This window comes from Melospiza melodia, chromosome 21 (genome assembly GCF_035770615.1).
Source record: "Melospiza melodia melodia isolate bMelMel2 chromosome 21, bMelMel2.pri, whole genome shotgun sequence".
NCBI classification, from domain to species: domain Eukaryota; kingdom Metazoa; phylum Chordata; class Aves; order Passeriformes; family Passerellidae; genus Melospiza; species Melospiza melodia.
This window is the reverse complement of record NC_086214.1, coordinates 4,906,282-4,924,240: the sequence shown is the minus strand read 5'-3', so window position 1 is coordinate 4,924,240 and position 17,959 is coordinate 4,906,282. Positions and strand designations below refer to the sequence as shown.

The window sequence follows — 17,959 nt, the reverse complement described above, 5'->3', positions numbered from 1 at the left end:
GCACCCCCAGCACACAGAATGAACAATACCAGGTGACAGCACTCTGGCACTGCTCTGACAAAGAAGACAAATTCAGAAAGTCTCTCTGGGGGTGGTCGCTCTGTTCTCAGTCCCTCCTGTGCTGGGGCAGCTGCTGCAGCCACAAGGTGCAAACTCTCGGTGTTCCCAGGGCCCAGCCCGGAGCAGGCTCGAGTGGGTCCAAAATAGGGAAAGGAGAAACAGTCCAGGAAGAAATTGGGACTGTTAAGCCAAACTAGCTAATGAGCAGGAGCAAAAAGCAAGAGCAAAGCAGAAGCAAGAGCAAAGCAAAAAGCAAAAGCAGCACCATGTACTGCCCTGTCTGTGTGCCCTGCCAGCCGTGGGGAAGCAGAATCTCTGCTGCTCAGAGTGACTCTGAGATATGTACAAGCTTCTTCTTTTTCCCAGCCTGGACATCGAAGGAGTCAGGATTCTTTTGTTCTCATTTGCAAGGTTTTTTATTATTTCTTATCTATACCATTCTTTCTCTGACCCGCCACAGGTCTGTCTGGCAGGTTGGGGTGAGGCACACTGACACCCTCAGAGGTGGTGTTATCTTTTTATACTAAAAACTACATGTACATTATTTACCATAACTTCCCAATAGCTATCACCTATGTTAGACAGTGAGCTTCTACTCTAAACCAATCTAAAAGTGCCACCATCACACCAGAAAATGGAGACCAGAAAAGAAGGAGAAAGGCTGAAACATCCAGATTAGTCCATCTTGTCTCCTGAATCCCCAAAATTCTACTTTTTCACCCTGTGATAAATTCACTATCATTCTACTTAAACTTTCTTGATTTGTAATTCTTCATGTAAAGGTTGGTAATTGTTTTTTCCATGGGTCAAGATCAAAGGCACAGGGGTCTTGGGCTCTGTGCCAAGGTCTCTGGGCCCCCTGGCAGGGTCTTGAGTCCTCCAGCGCAGCCAGAGGAGTTTCCTGGGTTCTGACAGCGGGGGAGTGGCTGATAACAAAACAAAACAAAAAACATTCGCTCTTCAGAGCCAGTCCTAAAGGCACAGAACATGATATCCAGCATGAACAGAACACACCAATGGGGATACAAGCATTGTAACATCACCCTAGGACAGCACCCGGGGCTGTGTGTGCTGGGCAGGGCAGGGCTGGGCTGGGTTGTCTGTGCAGCCTGGCCTCTCTGGATGTCAGAGCCCTGCAGGATGGCCCAGCAGGCCAGGGCTGTGCTGGATAATTGAGATCTCACTGCCTTCAGCCAGGCTTCCATCTCCAGGCTGTGCTCCCTGGCCTTAGGAGCAGCTGTGTGACGGTGTGCACAGGGTTCTTGGATGAGGGAAGAGATGAGGATCTGACTCCATGTTTCAGAAGGCTGATTTATTATTTTATGATATATATTACATTAAAACTATACTAAAAGAATAGAAGAAAGGATTTCATCAGAAGGCTGGCTAAGAATAGAATAGGAAAGAATGATAACAAAGGCTTGTGGCTCGGACTCTCTGTCCAAGTCAGCTGACTGTGATTGGCCACTAATTAGAAACAACCAGATGAGACCAATCCCAGATGCACCTGTTGCATTCCACAGCAGCAGATAATCAATGTTTACATTTTGTTCCTGAGGCCTCCCAGCTTCTCAGGAGGAAAAATCCTAAGGAAAGGATTTTCCATAAAAGATGTCTGCAACAGCTTGCACTCATCAGCAGCCCCTGGTGTGTCTGTGCTTCTGCCTGGATCCGTGTGTGCCTCACTGGGGAAAAGGCTGTGCCTGCCAGAAGTGACCAAAATTCCCATTCTTGAGTCCTGTTCCATGCTGGGAAAAGGCCAGAGAGCAACTGGGGGCAGTGGAAATGTGTGTGTGCTGTGCCCTGCTCAGGACAAACTCCTGCTATGGGTCATGAGTGGGGCTGGGCTGTGCCTGGCCAGGATTTTGGGAAGCATTCCTAATGGCACATGCAGGAGCAGCTGAGCTGAGCTGGGGAATTCACTCACCCAGGTGGGAGCAGGGGCTGCCTCACCCTTGCCAAAGCTGTTTCAATAAAGGATGACAGGCAGAAGTGGAAGTGGAATTCTCCTCCCCACAGCAGGGCTCTGCCATCTCTCAGGGAGCAGGTGTCCCCTCCCTTCAGGACTCTGGCTGTGCTCTAACACGGAGAGGTGGGAGTATTCATAACTTTAAAGTATAATGTAGTGAAATAATCCTTTAATTCCATATGGCATAGAAGCTCAGGCACCTCAACACTATACTGTAGATTTACTGCTGCCAAATGGTGTGGGGTTTTTAAATTAAAATATATTTGAAAATAAAAAAGCTCAGGAGAGCCACATTTGGGTGTTTTTGACATGATATATAAGCTCTGTGAAAAAGGCTTTTGCCAAATTCTCAGCTGGTTTATTTATTTTGCTTCTTGTTTATGGGCTACAATGGAATTATCTAAAGTGGCTTTGGGATCCAGCACAGCCAACTGTGACCCCAAGAGCATGATGCTCCCTGGAGTCTGGGGCTCAGCTGCCCTTCCATCCTCCCTTACACTTTTAACATGATCAGCTCTGTCCTTTCTCTTTTTCCTGGCTGGGAGAAGAGGCCACAGAGAGCCCTGCTGCCATGGATTACCCTTAGGAGAGTTTTTATGGCTTTGTCCCCTCCTGTCATGTCACAGAAGTGTCTGGCTGGCACGGCAGCTCCAGGTCTGTCCTGCTCCTAAACGTGAGAGTTTAGCTCTGCTCTGCCCTCTCACACTGAATGGAGCCCAGCAGAGCTGCCTTCCCTGGACACAGATGAATATTCAGTTTGCACTTTCACTGTCACAAAGTAGGGCTGAGTGTTTCCCTGCTGCAAAAATAGTTCTGCTAGATTCCAAGTCACCTGAAAATCTCTCCGTGGGCTGACAGAAGAGTTGCTGTTAGCACTTGCTGTGACAGCAGTTTCATGTTGATGCTTCTGCAGCTATTTTGGTTTATTCATAATTTTTGGATGGTTTCTGTGGGACCTTCAGGCTTGAGCTTCATCAAATGGTGCCTCTTGGTGTTCCATATCTTGTTCCTGTCCTCTCTGTGCTCTCAGTGTCCCTCATGCCAGTGCCCAGCTTTGCCTCCATCCCTCATCACTCTGCAGAGCTGTGACTGAAGTTTTGTGACTCAAAACCACCTCACGGCTGAGGCCAAACTCCCCCAGCCCCTCTCACACCCCTCCTCAGCAGGGCAGGGGAGGGAAAAAGTTTCTGAGGTAAAGGCAAGGAAATCACCCATTATTGTCATGGGCAAAACAGTCTCCACTTGGGGGAAAAAATTCAATTTATTTTCAATAAAAATAGGTTTGAGTAGTCAGAACAATGACAAAAATTGCAATGCCACCCTGTGCCCCCCAACTCAGCTTCCCTCCTCCATCCCTGGCTGTGGTGCAGTGGAATCCACCATCACCCCCTGGAGAAACTGCCCTGGTGGAAAAATCCTCCCAACAATCCAGTTTTGGAGAGCAGGGAACACCTATTCCTCTCTGTTTGGGGCAGGTGTGGTGAAGAATCAGAAATAAAACCTTCTGCTGAGCCCTCAGCCAGCAACCACCCTTCCAAATCTGCTTTTTGGCCTTTTCCTTTAATAGAAATGTAGTTAGGACTTTATGCAGTTCTGCTTGACTTCTGGTGTCCTCCAGCAGATTCACAGGCATTACAAACAGATTCTGTAGTGCAGTGAAGATTTTTAAAAATACAATGCTAAGGATGACTGAGAACTAGAAAAGTTTTGGAGCAGTGGGTGTGCCCCAGGATTGGGTCCTGTGTGGTTCAGCCTGGGCAAGTGTTCCTGAGGTGCTTTTTTGGCATGTACCCATCTCTGTCTAGGGGAGTCTCTGAGACTGCACAGATTCCTTGTGAGTCAGAGACACTCTGTGTTTTTAGGGTTTTGGGCTTTCAATCTAGAAAATGTCTCTGTCTCCTCTTTGTGAGACCCTTTAGATGGATCCCTTCATGGACAAATTCATTCCCACTGTGAAAGCACAGAATCAGAGTCACTTTTTGTGCACCCTTTTGCACTCCTTGCCTGGTGCAAATGAGAAGATTAATGCTGTGTTAATGTGGGAAGTTCTCAGTGAGACCTGTGTAGAACCACAGAATAACCGGAGTGGGAAGGGACCCCCAAGGATCACCCAGTGCAGTCCCAGCCCTGCACAGGCAGGAATAGTGGGATTTTTGTGCTGCTGCTGTTTGCATGGGGTACTGCAGCCATGGTATTTGATGAAAAATCCTTTCCTTAGGATTCTTCCTCCTGAGAAGCTGGGAGGCCTCAGGAACAAAATGTAAACATTGATTATCTGCTGCTGTGGAATGCAACAGGTGCATCTGGGATTGGTCTCATGTGGTTGTTTGTAATTAATGGCCAATCACAGTCAGCTGGCTGGACTGTCTCAGTCAGTCACAAACCTTTGTTATCATTCTTTGCTTTTCTATTCTTAGCTTGGCCAGCCTTCTGATGAAATCCTTTCTTCTATTCTTTTAGTATAGTTTTAATGTAATATATATAATAAAATAATAAATCAGCCTTCTGAAACATGGAGTCAGATCCTCGTCTCTTCCCTCATCCTCAGACCCCTGTGAGCACCATCACAGGGTACCTGCTAGAAACAACAGAGGAACAAGAGCTCTCAACATTGCACTTCAATTTTTTTCCAAGGAAAGTTGCATTTCCGTGGGGAAGCTGATTTTGGGGTTCCTGTGTGCCCCAGGTGATGAATGAGATGCACAGAGTGTAACTAAAGATCCCCTCTGTTATCTGTGGGCCTCTTGAGCAGCCCTGTGCTGTTTCAGCATTGTTTTTAGCAGCTGAATCTGTGCAAATATATTGAGATGAAATGACCCATGGCCTGTCCACATTAAGTGTTCTCATGTGAGTTTGAGTGTAACTTTAGGTTCTTAAGAGAAGACAACGGGCACATTTCCATGCTTTACTTTTTTAATTTAACACAGATTGATGGGTTCTGGAATAAAATGCAAACCCTCAACAGTTTGGCACATGGAGAAGCTCAGCTTGGAAAAAAAGAAAGGAAAATATGGAAAGCTTATAAATCTTAACTTGGACTTATTTCTGAGTTTGCTGTCTAGTCCCTGCAGTCCCTCACTTTTTTTTCTACAGAGTTTCAGGCTCAGATGTCTTCATCATGTTCTCTTACTCCTTATAAATTGTGTCTAGAAAATTGACACCTGCTGGGTTTTTCTTCTCTTCTCTGTAAATAGCTGGAATTCGTGATGCAGAAGAATTATAAAACTGGGCTGTTATTATTAGTTAGCAAATAACTAATGTGTGAAGATTGTGTACAAACTAAATTTAGGTTCTAGAAATAAAATCTAAGGCTGGAAAAAAAATTCTTAACACCCCACTTGCAGTAAGAGCTTTTCCATCATTGGGTGGATGTTGACAAAAGACCAAGTCAAGGAAACTTGATCCATTTTCCTTTGGGTGGGTAAATGTTAAACTTGGGACCATAAAATTACAGGACATGGAGGTCCTAGATCAGATCAGGGAGTTATAGATGAAGTGTAAGACTTCTTGAATTCGTTATCCTCCCCTCTGCCTCCAAGAGCTGCTCCCAAGATCTCTTAGATCTGGCTGATAAACCGTTCCATTGGAAATAAAAATCATTTTACTGGGAATGTTCTGGCTGAGCTGTGGAATATTTAGTTTATTTATTGAATTGTAAGTGTCTGACAAATAGCTCTGGTCCTTCTGCTGCATTTTCTTTGCGCTGAGAGTTTGCCTGTGCCATTTTTTGCAGTTGTGCTCATGCCTTGCAACTCAGTTGTGTGTTGGAACTTTTAATTCCATGGACTTTGTGTCCTTATTTTGATTTGACTGAAAGAGAGCACCCAAAGCTTCCCTTTAGTGGTGAGGGGAGCAAGGGATTAAGGAGAAGTGGCACAAAAATACCAAACTTGCAGATGCAGTTTGCTCTGGCAGTGGTAGGGAGAAAATGATGACCTGAGGGTGAGGATGCTTTTTGTGCTCCTTCAGTGACCCTGGGAGGGAGCAGCTGTGGCTGTGGTGAACAGAGTGTACAGGTAGGAAAACATCAGCCAAAGTGTAGGTTTTATTTCTGTGCACCTGTAAAAGTGCATTTGTGTGAATTTTTGTGTGTGCTTGTTTCTGGGGGAACTGGAAATAAATGAGAGAGAGAAAAGAAAGAGGGGAAAAAAGGGTGATGGAGAATGTTGGAAGAGGAACCTTTGGTCTCCAGTCATGGCATGGAGATGAATGAATACCTGCTCCAGTAGAGTGTGAATGGAACTTACCATCATCATATTAACAATCAGAATAAGTTAGCAGGAGTTGTTTGGTGTTTCTTATATGGATATTGGTAAGTGTAGTAGGTCTCACATAAAATATTTCTTTTGGTACCTCACCAAGTATTTTCTCTGCATTTACCTCTGCTTCCAGTATTTATGTGTGTGATCTTAAGTCTAAATTTCTGAAAGAGCTTTCTTGCTCACCAGAGTTAGTTCAAACAAAGCATCAGCAAGGCTAAATGAAAATTTCAATACATTCAAGCAAAACATAGGGAAGGATACTTTAAAACAAAGATATGCATTTTCAGCATTGCAGGGGACGTGGATCATCTCTTCCTCTTGCTCTCTAGGTGTGCATGTGCTGCTCATGGATGTGTGTAATGACTGTCTGAGAATGTTCCTCTCAGTACATTGCTGTGTGATGTGGTGACCTTAACAGTCCAAAGTGTAAGAGAAAGCAGATGTGTTCTCAATTGTAATGAAAATGTAGTTTAGGAGTTTTTTTGTAGTTTTTTTTATTACTATGCCAGTAAAGTTCATTAAAGCTGGTTTGAAAAACAAAAGCAGTTTGATACCTATTAAGTAGATCCTGTTGTTTTATGAACATTGAGGTTTGTTGGTTGAAAATTGTTTAGAGTGCCAGGCAGTGTGGTTCAGGGCTAGTCCAGCAAAAGAAAGGCTTCACTGGAGTGGTGACCTCCTCTTCCCCTGGGGAGACTCCCACTGATTCAGGTCCTCAATGCTCCTATGCTGTAAGGAGGCAGGAACTGATGCTGTGAGTGCTGCATTGTGGTGGAAACCAAAACTTCATCCATGGCAGAAATACCTTGAGAAGCCTGAAAGGTGAAGGTCTCAGAGGAAGGTTTCAGACTGTGATTTCCTTGGGCCACGAGTGTTGTTGGGACACGAGGGAGCTCCTGCCTGCAGCAGCTGCAGCTCCCCAGGTCCGTGGTGTCCCCGGGCTGTGCCTGACACAGGGACACGGAGCACTGGCACAGAGCCACACTGCTGCTGCTGGGAGGGCATAAAGGACAGTGGGACAAGGGCTCTCACCTGAACCAGGCTCAACCCCTGCTGTCTTTGTGTCTCCTCGTGCAGCTCAAGGCAGGCCAGCACAGCTGCCGGGACAGCGACAGCGAGAGCGCCAGCGGCGAGTCCAAGGGCTTCCAGCGCAGCAGCTCCCGGGAGAGGCTCAGCGATGTAAGTGCAGCTGGGGGTTGGGGCCTGGGATGGCTTCTGGCTAAAATCTCCTTCCTTTTGGGGCTTCAGCTGAGACTGGGGGTCAGAACATTAACCTAGAGTAGGAAGAGAAAATTAACTCAGAGTAGGAAGAGATCCCGCATGCCCCAGCACTGAATAAAGGTGCACACCGACTTTACAGCTCCTACAGGGTGTGGGGTTTTGGCAAATCACAGGAGATAAAGAGGTAACTCAGGTCTCCTTCCGTGGTTCAGTAAACTTCTTAAAGATTGATGCAATGTCTTTCTGTGTGCAAACACTCAGCTCTTTGGAAGCAGTTGAAGGCCATTTAATGAAGTTAAGATGTTCTGCATAGCTGAGAAGTGAGTAACATTTTTACCCCAAGTGGTGGAGGGAAAGAATGTATTTCTTTGGGCTACATACTGTCTTTATGAGAAGTATTTGAGTGTCTAGAGAGACTCAGTTATGTATAATGAATTGATATAACATGGCCAACAATAGCATAAGCTCTGCCTTTGCTGCTCTACCTAAAGTGCTGTGGAAAGGCCTGAGGTGGCAACCCTGTGGAAAGTGTTTTTCTCCATGGGAGAATGCTGCTCATTCACCAGTGACACACATGAGTTGTTCTGACAGAGCACTGACTACAGAAATCTTTCTGTTGCTGCAATTAGATTACTATTTATTATGTGTACCGTCACAATCCTTGAGTGTTTTATTCATGGCTCTGTGTCCTCTGTGCCACATGCTTTACAGCACAGAATATAAAGAAAGCCTTGTCCCAACAGAGTGTCTAAATTGGGGATTTTGTAGGTCAGATCCTTTGCTGGTAAAAGCATGGATAGCTACATCAGTCAACCCAATTTGTACCAGCCAGCAATCTGGCCCTACTTTTAACTAACCCACATTTTGGAAATGGGGATTTTATCGATAGCATGTCTGTGTAGATTTGGATGACAGATACCAGATGGTGTCCTCTATAGGCCAATCCAATAAAACTGAACTGAGCAGGCATTAAAAGAAATACCTTTGTAGAGGATACATTTCATTGTGCAAATTTAAGCCTGAAGGCACACAGCTAGCAATTTTTGCTGATTTGTGCATATCACTGGAACAGATGCCTGATTTTTTTTTTTCTTTCTGTGTGAAAGTGTGAAATGTGTAGCACTCTCTCTCCACATCCCTTTGTCACATTTAGAGGTCCATTTCTTCCCCAGAGCCAGCCTTTATGGGTTACATTCAGCTAAACACTTCAGAGCTTGCCCTTCATAGCTGTCAGCTGAGGTCAGTCTCAGGGCTGTGAGATCTCTTTGGAAGAGGAGAGTGAAGCCAGAGGAGGCAGTAAGGAAATGCTCTGTACAGGTAGCAGTGGAAGGCAGCTGGATGTCAGCCTGTCACCATCATCATCACCCTGGCTTATCTGAGCCCTGTGGCAGCTGGGGAGCCTCTGCAACCAACTTCACAATTACACAGCACCTTCAGCAAAAAATGTCACAGCTCCTTACAAACGTGGTTTTAATTTAGCTTTGTCATTCCCTTGCCATGTAGTGAGAGGAGAGCTCTGAGGTTTATTGGGCTTCTCAGCAGCTCACAGAATTGCACTGTCAGACCTGGCAGTGAGAGCAGAGTCCTGGGTCCCCTTCCACCCATCAAATCCAGTTTTTCTCTGATGTTTTTACAACACTTTTCCTTTGTCTCGGTGCTGTGGCAAATTAAAAGGAAGTAGAGAGCAAATACATCTTCCCTAGTGCACCCAGGAGAGGACAGAGGGATTCACAGGTTGCTCAAAAGCAACGTTATGTAAATATATGTGGAGATGTATATTTTAAAGTGTTATACATAATTTATGTTTTGCTTAATAAGGAAACTTCCTTTGCTTTGATAATTCATTGCAATACAAGCATGTCTCTGTGGTCTGGGATCACCAGTTCAGCTGAGATTTGAAAAACACTCACAAGACAGCTCTCACTGGGCCTGCTCTGTGCTGGCCCTCCCCAGGCTCCTTCAGTTCAGAGCAGTAATTCCCATTGCCCCAAAGTCAGTTCAGAGCTGTCCATGCCATTGTTCCCCTCCCAAAATCAGTTCAGGGCTGTCCATCCTATTGCCCTCCCAAAGTCAGTTCAGAACTGTCCATTCCATTGTCCCAAAATCAGTTCAGAGCTGTCCATCCCATTCTCCCCTTTCCCAAACTCAATTCAGGGCTGTCCATCCCATTCCCCTCTCCCAAAATCAGTTCAGAGCTGTGCATCCCATTCCCCCCTTTCACAAAGTCAGCTGAGCTGTCCATCCCATTCCCCTCTTCCAAACTCGGTTCAGAGCTGTGCATCCCATTGCCCCAAATTTCATTCAGAGCTGTCCCTTCCATTCCCCTCTCCCAAAGTCAGACACCCCATGTGCTGAAATGAAAGGACTTTCCCAATGTTTATTTTCAATAATATTTTTTTGAGAAGTCAGATGTCTTATGATATCAACTATTTACTGTCCAAAAAAGCTACAGACAACAGAGCAAGTTTTCTCTGAAGCTTTGCTTCTGTTTTTGCAGCTATTTTCTTAGAAAAAAATACACAAACAGTGTACCCAACAGAAGATAGAACAAAAAATATAAAACATTGCAGGCAGATTAACCTTGAGCTCAGAAAGCAAATTTTGGCCATGAAATATAATGAATCTCCACTATTGTCACCTGGCAGCACTGTAAGGCATGGCTGCTGTATGGAAATGTGGCTAATGACTGAAGTGCATGTTCTCCAGGTGGATGATCCATTTTCCCATCCCAATTTTGAGCAGGCTGGTGAAGCAGGAATGTGAGAGCTTCACAGGCCTTCCTGCAGGGCCTGCTGAGAGCTCAGTGACAGGTGCAGAACGAGGGAGAGGGGATAATGAACATCCAGTTGCAAACTGACATGTCAGTGGCTTCATTCCCTCTCCTGTCAGGGATCTTTCAACTTTGCCTATTGTAAATGCTCCTGCAGCCCTTGGATAATGCAGAGTGATGCAAAGTGTGTTTACAAGGAGAGAGTCCTTGCCAGGCTAATGAGATCCAAGCAGGTAATTTGCAGCGTTTGTGAGAGGTGGGCAAAAATGAAAAGAAGATAATTCAATGAAAAGACCATGTTAAACAGGAGATTTTTCTCATAATGAGGCTTGAAATAGCATCAGACAGCAGGAAGGGGAATATCCTCTGTTCTTGTCAGATGCAATGCAGTGAGACTGATTTCTGTCAACTCCTCTCTTTGTCCTCGCCTGCACACGTGTGCACACACCCACCTCTCTGTGAGAGAACATAATTAGCAGAGAATCTGACCTCTGCTAGATTAGGGATAATGATTGCTCAAATGCTCCAGTGCAAGCAGTGCCCTGATCCAGCTCCCCCTCTGAATTTCATAAACCCATGGCTCTCTGCCTTTCTCTCTGGTATAGGTTTTTTTTTAGGAATGACAACTTGTTTTTTTCCTTTATGGACAGAGGTAGCTCCAGGGGCCTAAAAGAGAAATTGGAGAGTTGCTCCTCCTTTATATATAGGGTGCTGTAGTCAGTTTAATCTCATCAAAATCTTGCCAGTAGTAGAATTCATTTTGTTGAGATCTTGCTTGGAGACAAGATGGCAGTGCTTTCTCTTTTGCTCAGCTTGGAGCTCAGTCAACTCCTTTTTTTTATCTCCCTGTATGTATTTATTTTTAATTGAGTCCTCCCTCTTTGGCATACATTCTTGTCATGTTTTACAAAGCTGCCAGGAGATTTACCTGAGGAAAACATGAGAGTTACATCTAACCTGGATGGTAAATGCACTGAGCATTCAGGGGTTCAGCCACCTCTTTGTTAATCAAAAATCAAACCACCTGATTTCTTGGGAGCACATTCCTAAATTCCTGATCGACCTGATCTCAGCCCTGGCTGCTGCCTCTGGTGATGGCTGCAGGCTTTCAGTGAAGGGATGAACTCCCACATGGTCACTGGATGGGATTCAGCACCTCATCACCTCTTGCTGCAGTTGGCACCTTTCGGTCTGGAATGTTTTTCCAGTTCCTGAACAGGGCATGGGACAGGAATCTTCCCATTTGTCCCTGCATTAAAAGTCTGCTCTTAGGCTCTCAAAAAAACTCATCAAAGCTGCTGCACCTTTCATGAGTGCTCCCCTGCTCCCAGTCCCTGTGTCTGTGTGCTCCTCCTGTGCTGGGCACTTTGTGCTTGAGAAGAGCCACAGTGAGGAGGTGACGATGAGGACCAAGTCCTGAAATCCTGAGCTGCCCTTCCCACTTGGTTTGCTTCAGGAAGAGACTCCAGCAGTGTAATCCTGTGGGCAGCTCATGGTTTCAGCCCCAAACCCAGGATATTTTCAATTCTTTTGTCCCTCATCCCTCTCCCCTGTACACAGCCAAAGACAAATGGAGGGACAGCCTTTGGGTTATGTGCTGTGAAACCCTCAGTGCTGCTGCAGAATATCAACAGTGATTTTGGCACTGTGTGGAGTGGAGGCACACGAGCAGAGCTGTGTCTGTGTTCTCCTCCTGTGCTGAGTACTTTGTGCTTGAGAAGAGCCACAGTGAGGAGGTGACAATGAGGACCAAGTCCTGAAATCCTGAGCTGCCCTTCCCACCTGGTTTGCTTCAGGAAGAGACTCCAGCAGTGTAATCCTGTGGGCAGCTCATGGTTTCAGCCCCAAATCCAGGATACTTTGATATTCTCAATTCTTTTGTCCCCCATCCCTCTCACCTGTACAGAGCCAAAGACAAATGGAGGGACAACCTTTGGGTTCTGTACATACAGGGGCTCCCAGTGATGCCAAAAGTCACAAGCCAAACAATATTAAGATGATGAAAAGCTGTTACCTTTAATGAAGGTCCTCCAGGTGCAAGTATGGCAAAATGCACATGTGATACAGGACTTGGACAATTTTATAAGTTTAACAAATTAGCATACTTCAGAGAAAGCATCCAATTAGAGGAACAGTTAATTAAGTAATCCCCCCCCACTTTAGGTTCTGCCCCCATTGCTCCCCCACCTTCTAGCCCCACATTTATTATGTCTACAATATATGGAAGGAATAAAACATGCTTGTTTCAGTGTGAAGCCCTCAGTGCTGCTCCCTGTGCAGATCCCCAGTGATTTTGGCAGTGAGTGAGGCCCAGGAGCAGGGCAGTGCCTGTGTGTGTGTGCCAGGAGCTGCTCAGCAGCAGTGCCTGTGCTTTGTGTGCGCGTGGCTGCGAGGGTGGGCATGTGTGTGTTTGTGTGTCTAAGGTTGGGTGCTTAAATGCTTTGTTGCATTATGTTAATTCCTCGGCAGTGCAATCAAATTCATGTCGTAATTAAAGCTGTCAGTTGGAAGGCAAGCCAATCGCCAAGAAAACACAGCATAACAAATGAAGTGAAATGATTCTGCGTGTAGCTATACAATGCTTCGCCAGGCATGAAATTAAATAAGTAATTTGATGTTGACATCAGAAATTGAAATGATACCCACTGTTCCTTCATTCAGTCAGACCTGCATAAACAATAGCCAGAACAAATATGTACAACACAGTCTTTCTCCCCACCCAGCTCCCCAAGTAATGCACAATATATATGCAAAATGGGTATAACTGTGCCTTCCAAGACCTCAAGGATGTAATTTTCTTTGGTACACAATAAACTAATGCTTACACGAGGGTTACGACATTTTTGCTTCTGGGCCAAAGTTCTTTTCTTTAAGAAAGGATGGAAAGAAAAACCAAAAAAAACCCAAAAAAACCCCAAAAACAAACCAACCAAAGGAAAAAAAAAAAAAAAAGAGGTGGGGAAAAAAGCCCAGAACCCTGTCAATTTTAAGCAAGTGTATTTTGCTGATGGGCACCTGATGCAGGCTTCTGCTGGTGGTTGTGTGAATATCAAACAGTATTTCTAATGTCCTATTTTGCAAAGGGTTTCGGAAAGTGAAACCATTACCTCTATTATAGGCACACTTTAAATAAGAGCTATAGAACCAGCCAGTGCAGGATCACGACTCAGCACGGGCTGTAAAGATGTTTGCACAGTGGGTGCCAAGGCTGGGCACGGGGCAGTGGGAGCCCTTCGCCCTTGGGAGTTCCCAGAAGGTGAGAAGCTGTCTCCTTGCATAGCCCTCGCTTCAGCCCCCGTGCTCTGCCAGCACACGGCTCTGCACAGCTGACAGTCATTCATGCATGTGCAGCACAGCCTTTCATACTTCAATTAAACAGAGTTTGCAAACTGTACTCTCCATATGCAGCATGCAATGTGTGAAGGGCTCTATTTCCATCCAGCAAACTCCAGTTCCCTGAAATTGCACAGTTGTTCAGTGGAAGTCATTTGACTGCTATGTTTCGACTGTCCTCCCATAGCCATTGCAGCATTGCTTTTGAAGGAATGAAAATATTCAGTGGGAAATATTTTGTTTGCTTATTCTTTTTTTTTTCCTCTTTATTGTTTTGTTTTGATACCCTATCCTTCCAAAACTTGGAATAAAAAGCAGACAAAAATTACACACAGATGCAGAATGCAAACTTTGGAGCTTTCAGCCAGTAAAGTAAGTTTAAAAAAAACTGTGAGTGAAAGAGTGGGACTCGCTTGGCATCTGCACAGAGCTGAAACAAAAGTGGTTCTAACGACTGCATGTGCTGTATTTGTGGGTAAATCTCCAGCTGAAATGAAAGGAATCTCAGTGGCATGGAGCAGGGAGCAGGAGGAGGGGAGAGGAAAGCAGTGTGTGTCCTGTGGGGTGCTGAGCAGGGTGTGCTCTGTGCCAGGGCTGCAGGGCCACAGGGGCTCCCAGTGATGCCAAAAGTCACAAGCCAAACAATATCAGGATGATGAAAAGCTGTTACCTTTAATGAAGGTCCTGCAGGTGCAAGTATGGCAAAATGTCATACAGGACTTGGACAATTTTATAAGTTTAACAAATTAGCATACTTCAGAGAAAGTATCCAATTAGAGGAACAGTTAATTAAGTAATCCCCTCTCTTGGTTCTGCCCTCCACTGAAGCCCCCATTGCTCCCCCAGCTTCTAGCCCCACATTTATTATGTTTAAAATATATGGAAAAAATTAAACATCCTTGGTTCACTATAGACCGAATAAGAGTCCAGGAAGGTGAACTTACTGTTCTAAAATCTGAAAGAAAGGGTAAGAAAAGGACTAGAGCTAGTTAAGGAGCTATGTAACTGTATAATAGTAGTCTACAGAGTTATGAATATATAAAAAATGTATAAAAAGCCAAAATCTTTTTGGCATCCCCAAAGCAGGGCCTGTGCCCATGGAGTGGCTGTGCCAGGGGCTGTGCCAGGGGCTGTGCCCAGCTGGGAGCAGCAGCTGGGCTGGGCAGTGGGCAGGGCTGTGCCAGTGCCCAGGGCAGTCCCAGGGGAGCTCTCAGGGCCACCACCCCTGGCACCAGGGGCTGTCCTGTGGGTGTGGTGGCACAGGGGAGCAGCAGGAGTGGGCACAGGGGGACTCTGGAGTGTCTTTGTTTGTGTGCAGTTCCCTGATAGCCACTGCAGATCTGCAGTTTGGGTACCTGTCCTGGAACAGCAGTGAAGGGACAAAATTTCTGTGTATTCCCAGTGGTGTGCCCAGGTCCCTCTGCAGGCCTGGCTGACCCCAGGATGTGTCACCATGGCAAGGGAGGCTGTGCTGAGCTACAGGAGAGGGAGTGGAGCTACAGGAGAGGGAATTGAGCTCCAGGAATGGGAATGGAGCTCCAGGAATGGGAATGGAGCTACAGGAGAGGGAATGGAGCTCCAGGAGTGGGAGTGGAGCTCCAGGAGTGGGAGTGGAGCTCCAGGAGAGGGAGTGGAGCTACAGGAGAGGGAATGGAGCTACAGGAATGGGAATGGAGCTCCAGGAGTGGGAATGGAGCTACAGGAGAGGGAATGGAGCTCCAGGAGAGGGAGTGGAGCTCCAGGAGAGGGAATGGAGCTCCAAGAGTGGGAGTGGAGCTACAGGAGAGGGAATGGAGCTCCAGGAGAGGGAATGGAGCTCCAGGAGTGGGAATGGAGCTACAGGAGAGGGAATTGTGCTACAGGAGTAGGAATGAAGCTACAGGAGTGGGAATTGAGCTCCAGGAGTGTGAATGGAGCTACAGGAGTGGGAACTGAGCTACAGGAGAGGGAATGGAGCTCCAGGAGAGGGAGTGGAGCTCCAGGAGTGGGAACTGAGCTACAGGAGAGAAAATGGAGCTCCAAGAGAGGGAATGGAGCTCCAGGAGAGGGAATGGAGCTCCAAGAGAAGGAATGGAGCTCCAGGAGAGGGAATGGAGCTACAGGAGTGGGAGTGGAGCTCCAGGAGAGGGAATGGAGCTCCAGGAATAGGAATGGAGCTCCAGGTGTGGGAATGGAGCTACAGGAGAGGGAATGGATCTCCAGGAGAGGGAATGGAGCTCCAGGAGAGGGAATGGAGCTCCAGGAATAGGAATGGAGCTCCAAGAGAAGGAATGGAGCTCCAGGAGAGGGAATGGAGCTCCAGGAGAGGGAATTGAGCTACAGGAATGGGAATGGAGCTACAGGAGAGGGAATTGTGTTACAGGAGTAGGAATGAAGCTACAGGAGTGGGAATTGAGCTCCAGGAGTGTGAATGGAGCTACAGGACTGGTTCTCCAGTTCTTCCCCACTGGTTCTCAGGCACCCTCACTAGAGAATGCTCCTCTGCTTGTGCTGCTGTGCCCACGGGCTCTGGAGGCTGGAGCTGGGCACTGCTCCCCCTCTGAGGGAACAGCCTGACCTGGATTAGCACCAGGATCCCCCATGTCTCTGAGAGAACCTGCTGTGTAATCCCCATTGCTTAGATGAAAAACTAATGAAACAAAACCCTTTATCTCCTTAATTCCTGTGAATATAGAGGTTGTGATCGTGTCCCACTTAAACTGAATTTCATGATGCTATTTTTTTTAAAGCATTTAAACAAATTGATTATTTTCCGTGGTAGTAATATTAGTTCTAATTATTTTTATAGGTTTGAGTTCTGAAATCTATTTCACACTGTAGATATTTCCTGTTGGCATTTTTTCGGGATTGTTGTTTCTATATCCTTGGTTTGTCAAACAATGTGGACATCCAAATGGGAAATTGTAGTGACTGCATTCTCCAGAAAATGGTACATTGACTAAAGCAGCTTCTCTGTGCCCACGCATTCTTTACATTTCAGACTACTAATTATGTTTACAAAATGTCTCATTTTAGAAAAGCGCTATGTGTGTACTAACCAGGGCCTTTCGGGAATAAATTGGCAAACAGGTCATACACTGAAAAAGTCATCCAAACCCACCGGGGTTTTTGTTTTGAAGTCAGTCTACTTTTTTTCCCTTTCTCCCCCTCCCTCCTGCCCCTTTGTGGCCACGAAGCTGAGGAGCTGGAGTCCAGGGCATTGAATGTCAGCATGTCAGGGAGGCTGCTTGATGAGTGTCTGTTTAGTCTCAGTGCAGGGCGAAATGCCATCATTAATTCATTACCCAGCTGCCTGTCAAATAAATTGGCAATTACGTCCACGGCAGAAGCTTGGAATTCAGTAAATAGCACGTTACCATCTCGGAGTGGTTGTGAGATGTAAAGGGAAAAATTAAGCAACATTGTGTTTGTTTCAGTAGCAGATGACAAGGGGCAGGACGCTGGGGCTGTGATGTGGTGATGAAAAGCTTGGAAAGGGCTGGTAATGAGCTGTGTGGATTGGAACGTGTTAAAAACCATCACTGACTTTCCACTTTGTCTTTGTGTTTTATTGCAGAGCTCAGCTCCTTCCAGCTTGGGAACAGGCTACTTTGTAAGTGTCTATCTCCACTTTCACCCCGTGCCTCAGCAGCAGTGTTCCTCACACAAAATGCCTCACACAGAATTCATGGACACAGGGAATACCCCACAACCCCCTCTGCCCAAGGGCTGAGTGCACCTTTCTCATTTATTCCTCACAAATACCCTGCAAATAACATTTCTGTGTTTCCCTGAACTAATCAGGTGTCATTTTAATTACTACATACATTCTAACAGCACTTAATTTACACAATTATAGCAAATAAAGTGAGCCATGGTCTGACCAGCTCTCTAATGGGAGATGGTAGGATCCTGATTCCCCCTTGCACCCATTCTTGTTGGTTCACAGATTTTAAAGAGCCCATTACAATATTTTGCCTCATCTCCTGTGTACCACAGCCCAGAGAATGTGGCACAGTGATTTCTACCTGTTGCTTAAAAGCCCCTGGCTCGTGGACACTCTTGGAAAAGAAGTTATATTTATGCCAGATTTCCATTTTATGCCCTGAGAAGCAGACCAGGCCCCAGCTGGTTTGAAAATTGATCAGGTTTTTTGGATTTTGTGATTTATTTGCATGCACCTGTATTGATTTAACAGTCTATATTCATACCTTCCTGTTCATTCCCACATTCATCAATATTCCTTTTATTTGCACAGATAAATTGGGAGTGGAAAAAGTTTTCCATTCAAGCCAATGTACTGCTTATTTTCTTCCAAGATTTATATCTAAATTGCTCATATCCTGTTTCTCTTGTAATTTATGC

The 17,959-nt window shown here is 45.8% G+C and overlaps 1 protein-coding gene across 1 annotated transcript in view; it reads left to right on the top strand.

The window, feature by feature from the left end:
- Positions 1–17,959, top strand: part of AUTS2 (activator of transcription and developmental regulator AUTS2) — an 815,029-nt gene that overhangs the window by 369,198 nt on the left and 427,872 nt on the right. Inside the window, exons 3-4 of the mRNA XM_063174132.1 lie at positions 7,369–7,470; positions 17,172–17,207. Of these exons, the coding sequence (XP_063030202.1) occupies positions 7,369–7,470; positions 17,172–17,207 (138 nt within the window). The remainder of the gene's footprint in view (positions 1–7,368; positions 7,471–17,171; positions 17,208–17,959) is intronic.